Source organism: Cynoglossus semilaevis, chromosome 13 (assembly GCF_000523025.1).
Source record: "Cynoglossus semilaevis isolate Cse_v1.0 chromosome 13, Cse_v1.0, whole genome shotgun sequence".
Classification (NCBI taxonomy): domain Eukaryota; kingdom Metazoa; phylum Chordata; class Actinopteri; order Pleuronectiformes; family Cynoglossidae; genus Cynoglossus; species Cynoglossus semilaevis.
The window spans coordinates 16,261,122-16,275,544 of NC_024319.1; the positions used below are offsets into that span (position 1 = coordinate 16,261,122).

The window sequence follows — 14,423 nt, forward strand, 5'->3', positions numbered from 1 at the left end:
CTCCGATGTCGGCTTAGGATAATGAGACACCGCTGTGATTTAAGGTGTTAGTAAATTTACAGAGTCAAATAGCTGAAGGATTCACAGCAGAGATCAAGCAGTGTAATATAAAGACCAGAGAAGTACAGAGAGAGACTATGAGAGGTACGCTTTGAAAGAGCAGAGAGAGACTATGAGAGGTACGCTTTTTCACGTTTATGTCCATAAATCCTAACTATAATCAATTCATTCTTAAACAAATGATAAATAATATTATTGTTAGCCATAAAATGTTCCAGGGTTTGCCAAAAACCACACAAACAGTCTAAAGTGAGCCCTAAATGAAGAATAAATATCAGAAAAGTTAGCCAAGAAATTAGGAGAAAAACCTAAAACTTAGGTTAAATTGTTGTCCTCAACCATATCAAATCAGTCTAAGGTCCCTAGCAGTCTATTGGATTAGACACAAGCCGGATGTCTCACCATAAATCTATCCTGAGTGTTGAGACGAACTTCCAACTATTTCCCCTTGTGTGTGTAAATGACAACACATATCGATTATTGTGTATTAGAGCAATGAGCAAAGTAGATGTAATGTGGAATTATTTCATATACAGTGTGTCATTCTACCCATGTGATAAAATCTGAATTCATTGAAATATTACTCGACTAGACATGTCTAAACTAGACCAGATTAGTTTTGACTTGATAGATTTATAATATAGAAAGTCTCAATGTCAGTGTATTTTTATTTATATTTGACCTTAAAGAAGACCTATTAGCTGAGTGATGATAAAACAATTGACCAATAAAACACCATTAATTTATTGCTAAACCCCTCTCATTTCAAAAACACACATACACAATGTACTCGACAACACCTCTGTCTTTGTGTTTCTAATGCAGCAGGCAACAGGAAGAGGAAACACAGCTTCCTGTGGAAGAATGGGTGGAGGGGGCGGTGGTGTTTCTGAGAGAAAAAAAAACTGTGTACTGTGAATATACGTGTGTGTTTATACTGCAGTGCCATCTGTCCCCTCCACTACTGTTGTCTCGGGGTTACTGGTCCATCTCAGCCCACAGTGTTGACACAACTGGCTTTAGGCGGTCACCGAGTCTCTGTCCCTGGGACCTCCTGTTTAAACTGCCCACTGTGAATAGTTCTCAACATCAGTGACTGGTCCGACTTTTCCACCAACATGTACAAGGTTTACACCCAACTCTGGAAAAATTTCAAGACCAGTTAAAAGGAAAAGTGAAACTCTAATGCAAAAACAAAACAAAATGCTGAAGCTTCAAGACCAGTTAAAAGGAAAGTGAAATTCTAATGCAAAAACAAAACAAAATGCTGATACTGACAGAAACACCAAAGACAAGAGAAGATATTTCCAGGCACAAAAGGTTCAGTTTTAGTGGAAATGGAAGTTAGAGTGAGAGGATGTACTACACTGTATTGTAAGTAATGAGCCATGCTGTCCCGAGGCTACAATTGAACTACATTAACAAACGTTACTGGAAATGAAAAGCTAGCCAAACTCTGATACACATATTAATTTAAAGTAAAAAAGATACAGTGAGGTGGCAGAGGCCAGGAAGGGGCAGAGCACAGCAGCAGAGGGCAGCAAACAGCTTTGGGAGGGGTGTGGAGACAATATAGGTCAATATTTGGAGCAACATTGCGACAAGACAGAATGGGGCAAATAAGTAGTGTGGGAGTCTGCAGTGAGTCAAAGAGTGTGTGTGAGTGTATGAGAGAGAGAGAGAAAGAGGGGTTGATAATTTGTTCTTGTGGGGACATTTTAAGGTCCCAACTGAGGGTGGGTGTATATTGGGATTCAAGATTTGGTTTGGAATTAGGATTAGAGCTATAGTCAGATTATAGTTATGGTAAGAATGAAGATTAGGCCGGTGATGTGTATTTGTTATAGTTACAGTTGGGGTAAAGGGCTGAAGAACACATGATGTCAATATAAAATCCTCAAAAACACAGAAAGCCCTGAATGAATTTCCTCAATTACATCCAAAAATAGTTAGTAATAAGATGACTGAGAACCTACACAGACATCTTGTATTTGGTCAGTGTATGGACAGTATCTTACCATGCAGTTCATTGCAAAGTGGTTGTGCTGTGTCTGTAGTTCAACAGCATGCTGATGGTTTCCTCCGATCTCAGTGTAACTGGTAAGGAAAAGCCCCTTGTTGTGCATGATCCAGTCAAACATCTGAGCACAGAAAGACAAAGATTTACGGAATAAAAATGGCTAGGATGATGTACTTTACTGTGAACATGTTATTCCAGACTGCAAAAGTACAACACTTAACCTGAGGACTTATATGTCCTAGTGAGGTACTGTGGGTATTCTAATTACCTCCTATGACTTTAAATATGTTTGTATTTCTTGAGGAGTAAAAACAGCACTGAAGCATTAAAACACAAAAGTGTTATACGGAAAGGAAGAATACGTTTCTGACCTTCTCAGCATCCTGTTCAAAGAGTCGCAGCTGGAAACACTGGTCCAACTTCAGTTTCCTCATGTGCCAGAGCTGCTGCAAATTCTGCCGCGTCCCATGCAGCTTATCTAGCAAACCTGTCACCTTAGCCACCAGGTTGTGTGCATCTGCGTGCGTGTGGTACCCATGATGGTGGTCATTGAGGTCTCCACTAGCTCCTCCAGCCCTGTTACCATACCCACTTTCACAAGTCCCCCCTCCCCCTGCAGTTTGTGACTGTAGCCTCTGTAGCAGCCGTCGTCCTTGTGTGTCCAGCTCCTCTACGGAAGCCTTTGTGGCCCTTTTCTTTAGCGCAGCATGTTCTTCCATGAGCCGTCGAGCACCCTCTAGGTCCCGAGGGAGATCACGCTGAGACAAAGTTTCTTGGAGCTCTTCGAGGCGAGACAGAGCTCGTGTGGCATCGCTGGCGAAGGTCTCGAATGAGAGTCGCACCTAGAACGGAAGATGTCACGTGTCAAAGGATGGTCCAATGTTTAACTAGCCATTATTTAGGTCAAAGACCGGGAAGGTAAGCACACCTCAATCCAGTCATCATGGTTGTACTCTAAGCTGCCCTCAAAGTCAGCTGTCAGCTGTGACGGGTCCACAATCTTAGATAAACCCTCCAGGGAGACCATCACCGTCTGGTTGGACAGATGTGTGCAGGCCAAAGGAAACAATAACAAAAACAACATACAATTATCATTCCAAAGAGAAAGAAAGAGTGGAAAGAAAACAGGGGCAAAGGCAGGTAAATAAAAAAATAGGAAAAAGAAAGAGGGATGGAGAGATGAGAGAGAGAGAGAGAGAGGGAGAGAGAGAGAGAGAGAGTCATTATCACTATATTCTCACTAATTAAACTTTAGCGTGCCAAACAGTTTCCTGCCATTAACCCTATGAAAACAGTGTGCATATCCAGAGGCCGCACATTTCAACTGCTAGAGGGTTGGTTGAACCAAAACAAACATTCCAGACATTTCATGCAGCATTTACAGTGTGTTTTTACTAATAACTTGGAAATACAAAGATATAAATTCCTGTAAAAAAAAATAGAAAATGCTGAGCTCCACAAGAGCACAGGAAAAAAAAACCTATGAGGCAGCTGAATTTCTAGTAAGAATCCATCTTTGCAGGTTTCCAGCTTTTCTCTGCTGCATGAACTACAGAACAATCCCTGTCCTATGACAGATTAACTACAGGAGGTCCCAGGTGTCTTAAGGACCAGTAGAAAGAAGCCACATTTTATCATGTTGATGATCGAGATCATTAGTATAAGTAGTACATAGTACTGTACATAATAAGACTTGCAGACCATCTTTAGGTACCTGTCCAACTGTTGTTCGTACAAATTTACTTACATTTACCTAATCAAATGGCTGCGCTCAAAGCACTGCACCGATCAGAATGAGGAAAAAAGATTTAGTAAGTCAGACCATGACATTATTGTCGATGCTACACAGACTATTCTGAGTATTATACCAGTTGCTGACCTAAATGCAAAACCATCTCTTCTAGGCTTCGAGGAATGGTCCAAAAGGAGGGGGGGGGGGGGGGGGGATCCAGAGCGGTAGTTCTGAGTTAAAACTCCTTGTTGACAGCCTTAAGCTGATAGAAGGGCAATGTTCTCTAAACTCAGATCAGATCAGTGGTCTCAAAACAGGTAACAGAGCATTCTCTGAACACACTACAAATCACACTTTAAAGCAGATAAGCTCCAGAGGGACCAAACCAGGTGCCACTCTAGACAGGGGCAGATCTGTCAGCACGGCACCTCTGAAATACGGTTATAGCAAAGGTTTACAGAGATCGTCACCAAACAAATCTGCAGCTGCTGTGCGATGCTGTGATGTCAATGTGGACCAAAATCTGTGAATGAGGTTTTTGGTTTCTTTTCAAATTCATGCGATAAAAACAAAACACCTATCCAGCCTTGAAAAAGCGTGGTGTAGCTATAGATGTGGTCAATGGTGTATCGTACAAAGACTCTGCTACGAGTCATACCATACGATGAGTTATAATCAAGGTGACATTGGGAGAAATGTAGGTTACATCCTGGACTAGTTTTAATTCTGTCACAAGGCAACAAACTGTAAAGGTAGAGACATATATTCACACACTCACTGTGCAGCAATATATATTGTAAATACTTAACTTGAAGGCTTCACAAGATTAAAAGATATCACTGCTCTTATCTTGACTGGCTCTGACTAATGCAACGGACAGTGTCTGGCAGATGGTTCAGCCACAATCACTTGCCAAGTACTTTTTAAAAAACACCTGTCCTTGTCCGATGTGTTAGCAGTAAGCTTTCCCAGGTGGCTTTTGGACGAAGCCATCTGTCAGCAGGCTATGGCTAAAAGCACAAGTACAAAATACACTGGACTTGGCCAAAGTAATTAACGATGTTGTAAGCTGAGGACCCAGGATTTTTACAACAGTAAACTTACAATAAAAACAAAAAGTGGCTTGTCCAAACTTGAGATTAAATGCTTCACCATGTCCTATATATCCTGTTTCCATAGTAACTGGGTCAGGACTAAATATAACAGAACCACAGGCCCACACGGGACAGAGCAGTGGCGCTGTCATCGAGCAGCAGTCCAATCCTTTAGATAAACCTTGACCAGTCGTCGTGTTATACAAAACACAGTTAACAAAATTCTCATTTTCAAAACACATGACCAAAATGAGCACAAACATGAAAACACATCACTGCATCAATGTCCACATGAGAAATACGCCACGGATAAAGAAACCACGCACCTCAAATTCAAACTTGGAGCTGCCGAAGTTGGTCCTCTGCTTCTGCCAGAAGTTGTCTGGCTTGATAATGAGGGCTACGTGGATGCAGGAAGGGAAAGACTCCTGGAGGATCTTCAGTAAGGGCTTGATGCTGTCCCACTTGGAGCCGCGCATGTCCACGATGACTGTGAAGCCATGTCTGACCACCTCCTCACTGCAAAGACAAAATAAGGAGGTCAGGTTGGATGAGACGCCAACAGACACGATATGGCAGATATTAATATTGGGCTGCCGACAGGAAACATTTACTTGAACGACAGCAGACTGAATGTGCGACACGAAACGGTACCATGTTCCCAAAGGAGGATAAAAAATGTTGCACTCATAATCAAAAAATGAAACAATTAAATACTAAAACATCCACAACTGCTTACCAGGAGTCCTGCTGCGGTACAAGTCCATAAAAGGTCGTTGCTCAGTGTCAAAGCCTTTAATCTCTATGTGTCTAGCTAGGACACAGAAACAGACGCATATCCTGCTGCTCTAACTCACTCTGACCTCACTTTCTGAAAACACAGCAGCAGCCAAATGGGTACAGCAAAAACAGAGCAGAGAGAGGGAGTGAGAGAGAAAAAGAGAGGGAGCGAGAGAGAAAAACAGGGAGAGAGGGAGAGACACAGAAAGAGAAATATTTGGACAAGACAAAGAGTAAAGGCTGACCTCCCTCTGAGGAGGCTGACACTCTGTTCCCACTCTGTCTGGACGTCTGTTCACCTCTGGTCGCTCTCTTAACTCATAACACAGTTCATAAAGAGCGGAGGTTTCTGGAACTACAGCTACATTTTCTCAGTCTTTCTTGCAGAGAGTGATATCAATGCAGTCTGAATGCCTGGATCCATAGGTTGATATCAAAATGATGACCACTGTCTTTGGTCATCAGTGCAGTTGAACCATGGTTTTTATATAAAGTGTTAAAGCACTTTAACCAACAATATAATCCAAAAACAACAATGACATCAGAGAGGCTGTTTTAGAGTTTCAAAATGGTGACAAGAGCAGCATTTTGAGTAGTTTGTTTATGGATTTATTCATACTACAAATGAAAAAAATCCTCTACTTGACAATATAATTTTATTTAATCATGTCACACTAGTACTAAACATTGATAGGTAGTGAATCAATTCATTTTATATATTTTCAATAGGTAAGAGGAAATAAATATGTGGATGGGAGAAGGTTTTTAGACTTTCCTAAATGTAAGAATATGGATTAAATAAATAAATAAATAAAGTATTCCTTTGTAGCCAAGGTAAAATATTCAAGGAATATTCTATATCTACATCTATGAGTTATGTCTTACCTAGGTATTGTAGCCAGGTAGGCTATCAGCCTCCGCAGGTCTTCAGGTCGTATTCTATCATGGTTGCTTCTTGCGGGAAAAGTGAGAACAGGGCCTCCACGTCTGTCTCTTCCACCTTAAAGAAAGAGAAATAAATAATTAAAGTCTATAAAATGATGATTTGAGGTTTTTAAAGAAAATGCACATTTTAAAACGATATGACCAGAAACTGAACATGACTGCTGCAGAGCTGGGAGAGTACAGCTCATTATGGCTGCAGTTATTCATGACTAAACTGAGTCAAAGAGGTCAACAGGGGTCAAATGACGCTCATGATGACAAGGCTGGTAATAGCCTTTGAGTCAGACTGCACCAGCAAATCACAGGGACTGTTAATGAGCAGAGAAAACACTCTCTTAGACTCAATTACAACCACGGCAAGACCTCTGTAGTAATGACGAAACTGAAAGGTAAAGGTCAGGTCATGACCTTGACATAAGTGAATGGACATAAATCTCAAAACAAGAAGCTGAGAAACAGCAAGTATGTTCAAAAACAGCTGTTTTATCCTCAGGAGTGGACGATGTCACAAAGATCTGTGTGCCTAATCTTGTCTATTAAGATGTCTTCTTTTACAGTAAAGTTCTGCCCTCCTGGGGGACACAATTTTATTGGGCAAAAATTATACAGAGTACACAGAAACTTCTTATAGTGGCTCATTTATGCAGTACACATTTCAATCATTTGTCTCAGTGTAATTGTATAATTTAGTACCTTTTCAGATAGCTTGCGGATACCTAACCTTATTTAGAAAATAGAAGCAGTAACAACAGAAAATGTGGGGGCAGCATTGCACAGTACAGTTTTTGTGCAACAAAAAATATTAAAGAAAATAGAGACAGAGACAAAGTGTGTTTGTTTTGTCAACTATGAGCATATCTCTGATGTTACCGCTTAATAACCATGCCATCATAAGGTACGCACGGTACTATGTGGGTAGAGATGTGTGAAAAGCACTGCAGTATTTACATAGAGTATGTAAAGGTAGCTTAAAGTCACTTGAATCAACAGAAGAGCAGGAATCCTGCCCTCCTTCTGCCTGATTCTCCTTTTGTTCTTTTTCTTGTGTGAATGGTCTGAAGACTAATGGAAAACAGACCCAGTATGTGACTGGGATCTAACTTCATTATGTGTACACGTGCATGTACACTGTGGAAAAAGGCGTGATAATATCTGACCTGAGAGGAAGGCGATCTTTTCCTTGAGAATAGGAAGCACATCGATGGCCTTCATGTCCTCATTGCGATGAAACCCTGAAACAAAAGGGGAGACAGAGAAATCAGCCGTGGTCAATTCATAACCATTAACACACAGAGAGAACACAGGGAACACAGAGAGACTAGAGGAGCTGCTTATTAACTGCAACAGATTTTAATGGTTCCTGTAATATTGATTTCACCCACAGTCAGAGATGTAGGAGCTGCAGTTAGGCCTGGATGACAGCACGTTAACTTGTGGTGGGAACTCTACTGGATAATGTCACATGCAGCTGAGACAAGATGGGACTGAGGTAGCAGTAATGGTTTCATTCTCTCCCTAAAGCCAAAGAGGAGAGTGTGAGAATGAGAGGGGGGGAGAGGGAGAGGAGCATTCCCTCGCAATTAACGTTCACAGTTTTTATGATCTCACTTTCTGCTGCAGACTCTCTCATTATAACCTGCTGCAGCCATTCCTCACACAGTCCCTCCATATCTGTCTCTCAGGGAACAGGGAGGGAAGATTGATCATGACATTAGAAAGGACAGAACAGTGATGTAATGCTCAGCAGAAAGGATTAAAAATGTTTTCAATTTGTTACTTCTTCGGGGTTTTAATGTCTTCTTATTGATTTTTTGTTTTACGTGCATGGAATTTAACACTGATTTGAGGGTGAATAAAATGTTTAACCTCAGATTAAATTGTAAAGCTGAAAATTTTGTTTCCAGCGTATGACACCATATCCCAGTCGGTGCTCTGGCACACGTGTGTTTCTTGTTAAGTGTGTCCAGACTCATTACTGCATCAGTTCGGTGCTGTTAAGATTGTGGAGTTGGAGCAGGTCCAACACTGACCTCTGTAGCAGTGCTGCAGCCTGACTGCCTACTGTAACGTCAGGAAACTACCACCATAGTAACTGCTGCATTTTCTCATGCTGCAAGTTTACAAAAAAGACTAGAAAATTGTTCAATGTAAAGTTTTTATGAGCGTAAAATAAATTAGACAGCAGTAAGGTGTAAACCACAGCTGGTGTGGTGTAAGCTGCTTCCAAGGTAAAATTGCTCACTTATGGCAGATGCTAACACAACAGTCATGTAAAACCAACCAGCGTTTTGGCCATGTTTATATGCAGCAATTACCCACCGTTCATACATTATGCTAGGGAGACTATTACCCTGCACACTATCATTACTTTTTTTTTTACTATGTGACTCGAACAACAACAGACTCCCGCTTTTACAAACCTGGCTGTTTACAACATCCATACTGAGAAGAATCCATTTTGCCAGCCGTCTGCTCTGAGTGCTCTCTAAATCAAAGCATATTTTGTGAAAAATAAGGATTTTACTGTAGGTTTTTATGCGTTAAATATGGAGAGTGGAGCAGAAACATATTTAAGAAAATAGCTTTTCCAGCGCACAATCTGTCCTTGCATATCTACAAGGTGATGACTGCAAGATGACGAAATCATCTGCACATGCCGTGTGTTCATCCATCAAAGAGACAATAATGGGGCTTCTCAAGGAGTATTCTTGTGCTCAGGGCGGTTCTTGCTCTGCTCCGGCACCTTGATGTGTTAGAGCTGTAACCATCAATCACGGCAGTAATCTGCTTTGTGACCAGGTGGCTGGTGATTTGTACCACTGAATGTAGTGTTCTTTTTCATGAAACGCATAAAGAGCAAACATTTTTCCGCATCTCTTTCACTCAAAAAAACGTGGTTTGTATTCATTCTTTATGTATCTGCACGTGCACAGTCATGGACATTAGTTGTCCAATGGAGCCTTTGTACAGCGGCCATCCTGACAGCTTACATAATCCTATGAATGGTGGCTGTGTTCCATTTTTCTCCTAAGATCCATGGCCATTGCTGGTCCAGTGTCACACTCTTGTGCCTTACATTGTCACTTGTCCTTTTTGTGCTGTTTCTTTGGATCTCTGTGAAGAGCTCATGGGTGGTTTACTGTTCACAATAGCAGCACAAAATGAGGAAGAGGGAAAGAAGGAGGAAAAAACAAGGCAGTATGGAAACAATATTGTAAAAACCACAAACACATGCACAATTCATTGTGTTAAATTCATTCAAGGTTACAGTCGGTCCACAAAGGCAGTGTTTTCCCACCTTTTTGAACCATGACAAATATTTTACATTAGAAAAGTCCCATGAAGCATAACCAAATAAAAATGTCCAAAAGAAAGTATGGAATGAAAACACAATGACTTTCTTCTTTCACTACACTCACAACTCACTCAGTATTAAACCCTGGCCTGTTTAGTTGAACACAGCCCTGATAATCTCACAGGAATTGAAGAAAGACACACATGGAGGAGTATTTAATTGTTCTACCTGTCACAATCACTTTGATAACGAAGACAAAGAATTCAGAAAATAAATTGTACTCTTCAGACCAAATAAGTGTAATTGTATAAGTTTCAATGGCACACCTGATGATCTCGCACTACTAGTGTGTCATGGAACAGTGGTTGGGAAAAACTGCAACAAGGAGTTATGCAAACTGTGAGTGCACAGACAAGTCTTTTATAGTGTTCATAAATACGGGTAAATCATTTTGGTTTTGAATGTGGAATTAACCCAAATAACAATGTGATAGAAACATATTTTATATTTATGTTTTTCTTGAACACAAAAAACAACTTCAGGAGCAAGTCAGCGTGGGAGAAAAAAATGTAAAAAAAAAAAAAAAAATCAGTCATGCATTACAAACAGTGGAAAACAGCAACGTGTCTTGACACATGCAGTTTGTTTCCAGCCTACGTCTATACATGGAGGTGAACTGTTCCCTGCTTGGTTTTAAATAATTTCACAGTCAGTGCTTTTTCTTGATTTCACTACCACTGCGAAATAACTTAACTTTCATAGCAGTGAGTCTACCATGGTCACCTCCTGCTGTCCTGACCCCTTTTATTAGGAAAACAGAGACAGAGCAAGAGGAGGCTGCTCAGACCTTCACCTATTATTTTAACTCAATAAGTCTATATAAAAATTGTAGTTTTTACAGTTTTACAAGACATTTCTGATTGGATAAATTAGGAAAAAAGAATAGATTAGAAATATTACTTTACTTTTTGTAGATGCTGTTATTTTGCAGTTTTGGAAACAATGAACTACTTTTTCCAGTTTTTATAGACTAATTGATAATTGTCATGATAATTGATTATTTTAATAGGTGACGGGTTAATTGTGTTGGGTTTTGTACCATGTCTTTATGCCACAGGCTACAACACTGTTTTATTGTCTTAATGAGCTGTAATTAGAAATGTGCTGTGTCTAAAATAGAATAGGGGAAAAGTTTATTAAACTCTGACCAAAATTGTGCAGCGATCTCCGCAGCTCGTTAACCCCAGATCGTAACCCCAAAATGAACACAAATAATGCACAACAACATCTTTCCACTGCAGTTGGAGTGGATAGCCAACTGGAGTGCCCAGTGCCAGTCCCTTTGTTTCTAATTATTCAGACCACAGGCTAGACTGTACACGGTACATCTGCACAGCCTCAAACTCTGCATGAAGCCAATTCTCTGCTTCATAACCTTGTAACCTCAGACTTAGGGCAATTACAAGCTGGCCTGTATGTGTTGTACACACACAGCAGCACAGAGCATGGCTGACATATAATACTGCAGAAATGAAGCAGTACTGTTTCACTGACTGCAGTACTTGATGCTGATCACACTGACCACAGTTGTAGAAGGAAATGTATTTTTACAGGGCTGTCAAATGATATAAATGTTCAATCTGAAACACATCCCAAATACAATCCAGGACATTTGGTAATTCAATGAAACAGGGAATTAATAAACCAAAGCAGGTTTGTATGTATGTGTTTAATGTGTGTCTTTGCTCATTATGTGCATAAAAATAGTTAAATAAAAAACAAAACAGATGTAAAATGAAGATTATCATTGTTTTACCATAAATTAAACTGTCACTCTGTACCTATCAGTCCATTTATTGTTGTTGTCAAAGTCAGCATTAAAGTAGGTCTATACAACGGGTCGTCATGGGCAGGTGACGGGACTCGCCGTGTCCCTTGTGTGACAACCTTTCCTAGAAAAGCTGATGACATAAACAACCACTACTGCTGCTGTGTTTTGTCTTCTCCCTCCTCTCCTCCTCTTTCACCACCGTATATTCCTTTTAGTTATTCCCCAGACTTACAATCTTACACACAAACAGACGCAGACAGTGGGAGAATCCCCCCTTCAGACAGGGAGCCACTTCAAGCAGCCTCTCCTCTGCTGTGTGACCTTCAGCTGGAGTTGGCAGCAGGCCTGGGGACTGTGGCGAGCTCGACTTTCATCAGGTTTCTTATATTGTTGTTACAGTGCGGCTTACAGTAAAAATAACACTCTGCTCCTACCACAACCCGTCGACCTGATTATAACCCCAAAGCACAGCAAAAAAGGCCTATGAATGAGTCATAACAAGTGGAAAAGGTCGGAAATAAAACCGATCTCCCCAGGTCTGACTCTGGCCTGATGTGTGTGTTTGTGTGTGTGTGTGTGTCTGTGTGAATTGCAGTGTGGCGGTGTCACATTAAAAACTGTGCTTTCCCACCACCGTAGACTAACCTTTATGTGTTTCTCACAGAATTTTCTTCGACCTTAAAAGTAGCATGACTCATTCACATCATAATATGTAATAATAATGTGGTTTCATAAAGACATGGCCAAAGCTACCACAGGACAAGGTTATATCCTTAGATATACTTCATCATAGCAAAACATACCACTGATAATATACATGAAGAAGGTGACGCAGCATTACATTGTGATTTATTTAGGACATGTTGAAAAGCTTGTTTTCCCAAGAACATTGATTACTACGAGATCTAGAATCTTGCACCATGAATAGACCAATAAAAGCCCTCAGCCCTACAGTTGTATCATAACTAGTTATGGGAATCATTTTAGAAAGAATATTCAGTTAGAAAAATTGGCTATTTTTAATGAATAAGAGCATTAGATAACATACTGCAGACAAAACAGTAATTTTGTTATACCTCCTGTTTCTGACCTACATATATGGCTTCTGTCCAAACAGTGTACCATGTTTACTGTAACGCCCACTATAAAATGTATATTTAAAAATGTAAATCAAGATTTATTAAATCCAAGCTGAGTGAATTTGACCATAAAAACACTGGTCATAAATCAAGGGTAATATAGACTTATTCATCATAATTGTCCACTAGAAAATAATCACACGGTGCCAAAACATAATGAAACCTCAGATTTGAAAGAGCAAAGCCAACACTTCCCGGCCTTCATATATCCCACAGATTAAGAAGTAGTGTCTGAAACAACCAGCTCAGCATACACAGCAGACCACAGAACAGAAAGCTCTGTGAATTATGTCCACACCATTCTCACTGCTATGGGGCAGGACGAAGACAAACAACGGTCAGCTGTCTAATGCAAGTGTGCATGTTGGGGCCATTTCACCGAGCTGTGTGTAAGAGCACCGAGGGGCAGGAGGGGATTCAGCGCTGTATAATTAACTACTGTACTTTTATCTGTGCAGAACTGCAGTGCCATAGAAAACACACACAGACAAACTGTGACTTCATCTCCAGTGGAGCTGATACGTGCACAAAGCAAAAAGCAGTGAGAATGATTTAATTAGGATGAGTTACACCATTCAAATACAGAGCATCCGGAAGAATGCCAGAAGATAATAACACGCTGGGTGAACAAAACGACATGTGTGAGTATCTGTATGTGGTAGTTGTTTCATTTGTAATGTGGTTAAGGGTATAATCAACTTTGACAGGATGGAAGACGTGTGTGTGCGCGCCTGAGTGTGTGTGGATTCTTATTATGGTTCTACAGCTGTTTTTCTGTTCTTTTCACACCTCACTGAGCCTGTATAACAACCTCAGCTCTTGTGAATAACTCACAAACCTGCGTTTTTTTTCTCTTTTCTTTCCATTTCCCAACACAGTGCATTTGTATTTCTTCATTCTATTTTCCTCTTGTTAACTCCACTGAGTGAGGCTGAAAATACCCAGCATCACAATTGGCAAACCTCTGTGTGACCTGCCAGCACTTTATGCTGATATTCTTTAAACGTTGTATCCACAATCTGGCTACAAGTAAAAAGAAGTCGACAAAATGCACTTTAAAATTCTTTTTTTAGCAAGAAATTAGTCACAAAAACCGGGCAATGCCAAAATTGGCAACCATGACCAAATATGCTAAATGCTATTAAGAAAGTATGACTAAAGGCTGAATGTGCTTTCTATTTGCTACTACTAAAAGCAACATAAGTAAATAAACCAGAAAAAACGGTGTTTTAACAAAACAGCAAAATGCTACTGAGACACAGTTAGGAATTCACAGAAAGAAAGAAAAAAGAGTCTAAAGATGAGCAGTATCTGATTAAATTACAGTGTTGCTAGGCCATGATACCCAGAAAAAAACAGACAAAAATAGCATTTTACAGAAGTAAAAAGATATGAGAAAAAATACTTCAGAAATATGTAGAAAAGACAAAACAAAATACCTAAAGCTAGCGAGGAATAGCTAAGACAGAATGCCCCAGAGTTTTAACTGGGGCAGAAGATGCAGTAAAAATACATTTATTAGTCAGC

At 40.2% G+C, this 14,423-nt stretch overlaps 1 protein-coding gene across 2 annotated transcripts in view; it reads right to left on the reverse strand.

The window, feature by feature from the left end:
- The window catches only part of triob (trio Rho guanine nucleotide exchange factor b), an 86,403-nt gene that overhangs the window by 41,521 nt on the left and 30,459 nt on the right, over positions 1 to 14,423 (reverse strand). The window contains exons 2-8 of one of the 2 annotated variants that reach the window (XM_025061781.1): positions 13,296 to 13,319; positions 7,789 to 7,863; positions 6,572 to 6,686; positions 5,233 to 5,425; positions 3,009 to 3,113; positions 2,452 to 2,922; positions 2,079 to 2,201 (exon numbers count right to left, since the gene is read on the reverse strand). In XM_025061781.1, the coding sequence (XP_024917549.1) occupies positions 2,079 to 2,201; positions 2,452 to 2,922; positions 3,009 to 3,113; positions 5,233 to 5,425; positions 6,572 to 6,686; positions 7,789 to 7,863; positions 13,296 to 13,319 (1,106 nt within the window). The remainder of the gene's footprint in view (positions 1 to 2,078; positions 2,202 to 2,451; positions 2,923 to 3,008; positions 3,114 to 5,232; positions 5,426 to 6,571; positions 6,687 to 7,788; positions 7,864 to 13,295; positions 13,320 to 14,423) is intronic. The other variant, XM_008323918.3, reaches the window with a different exon arrangement.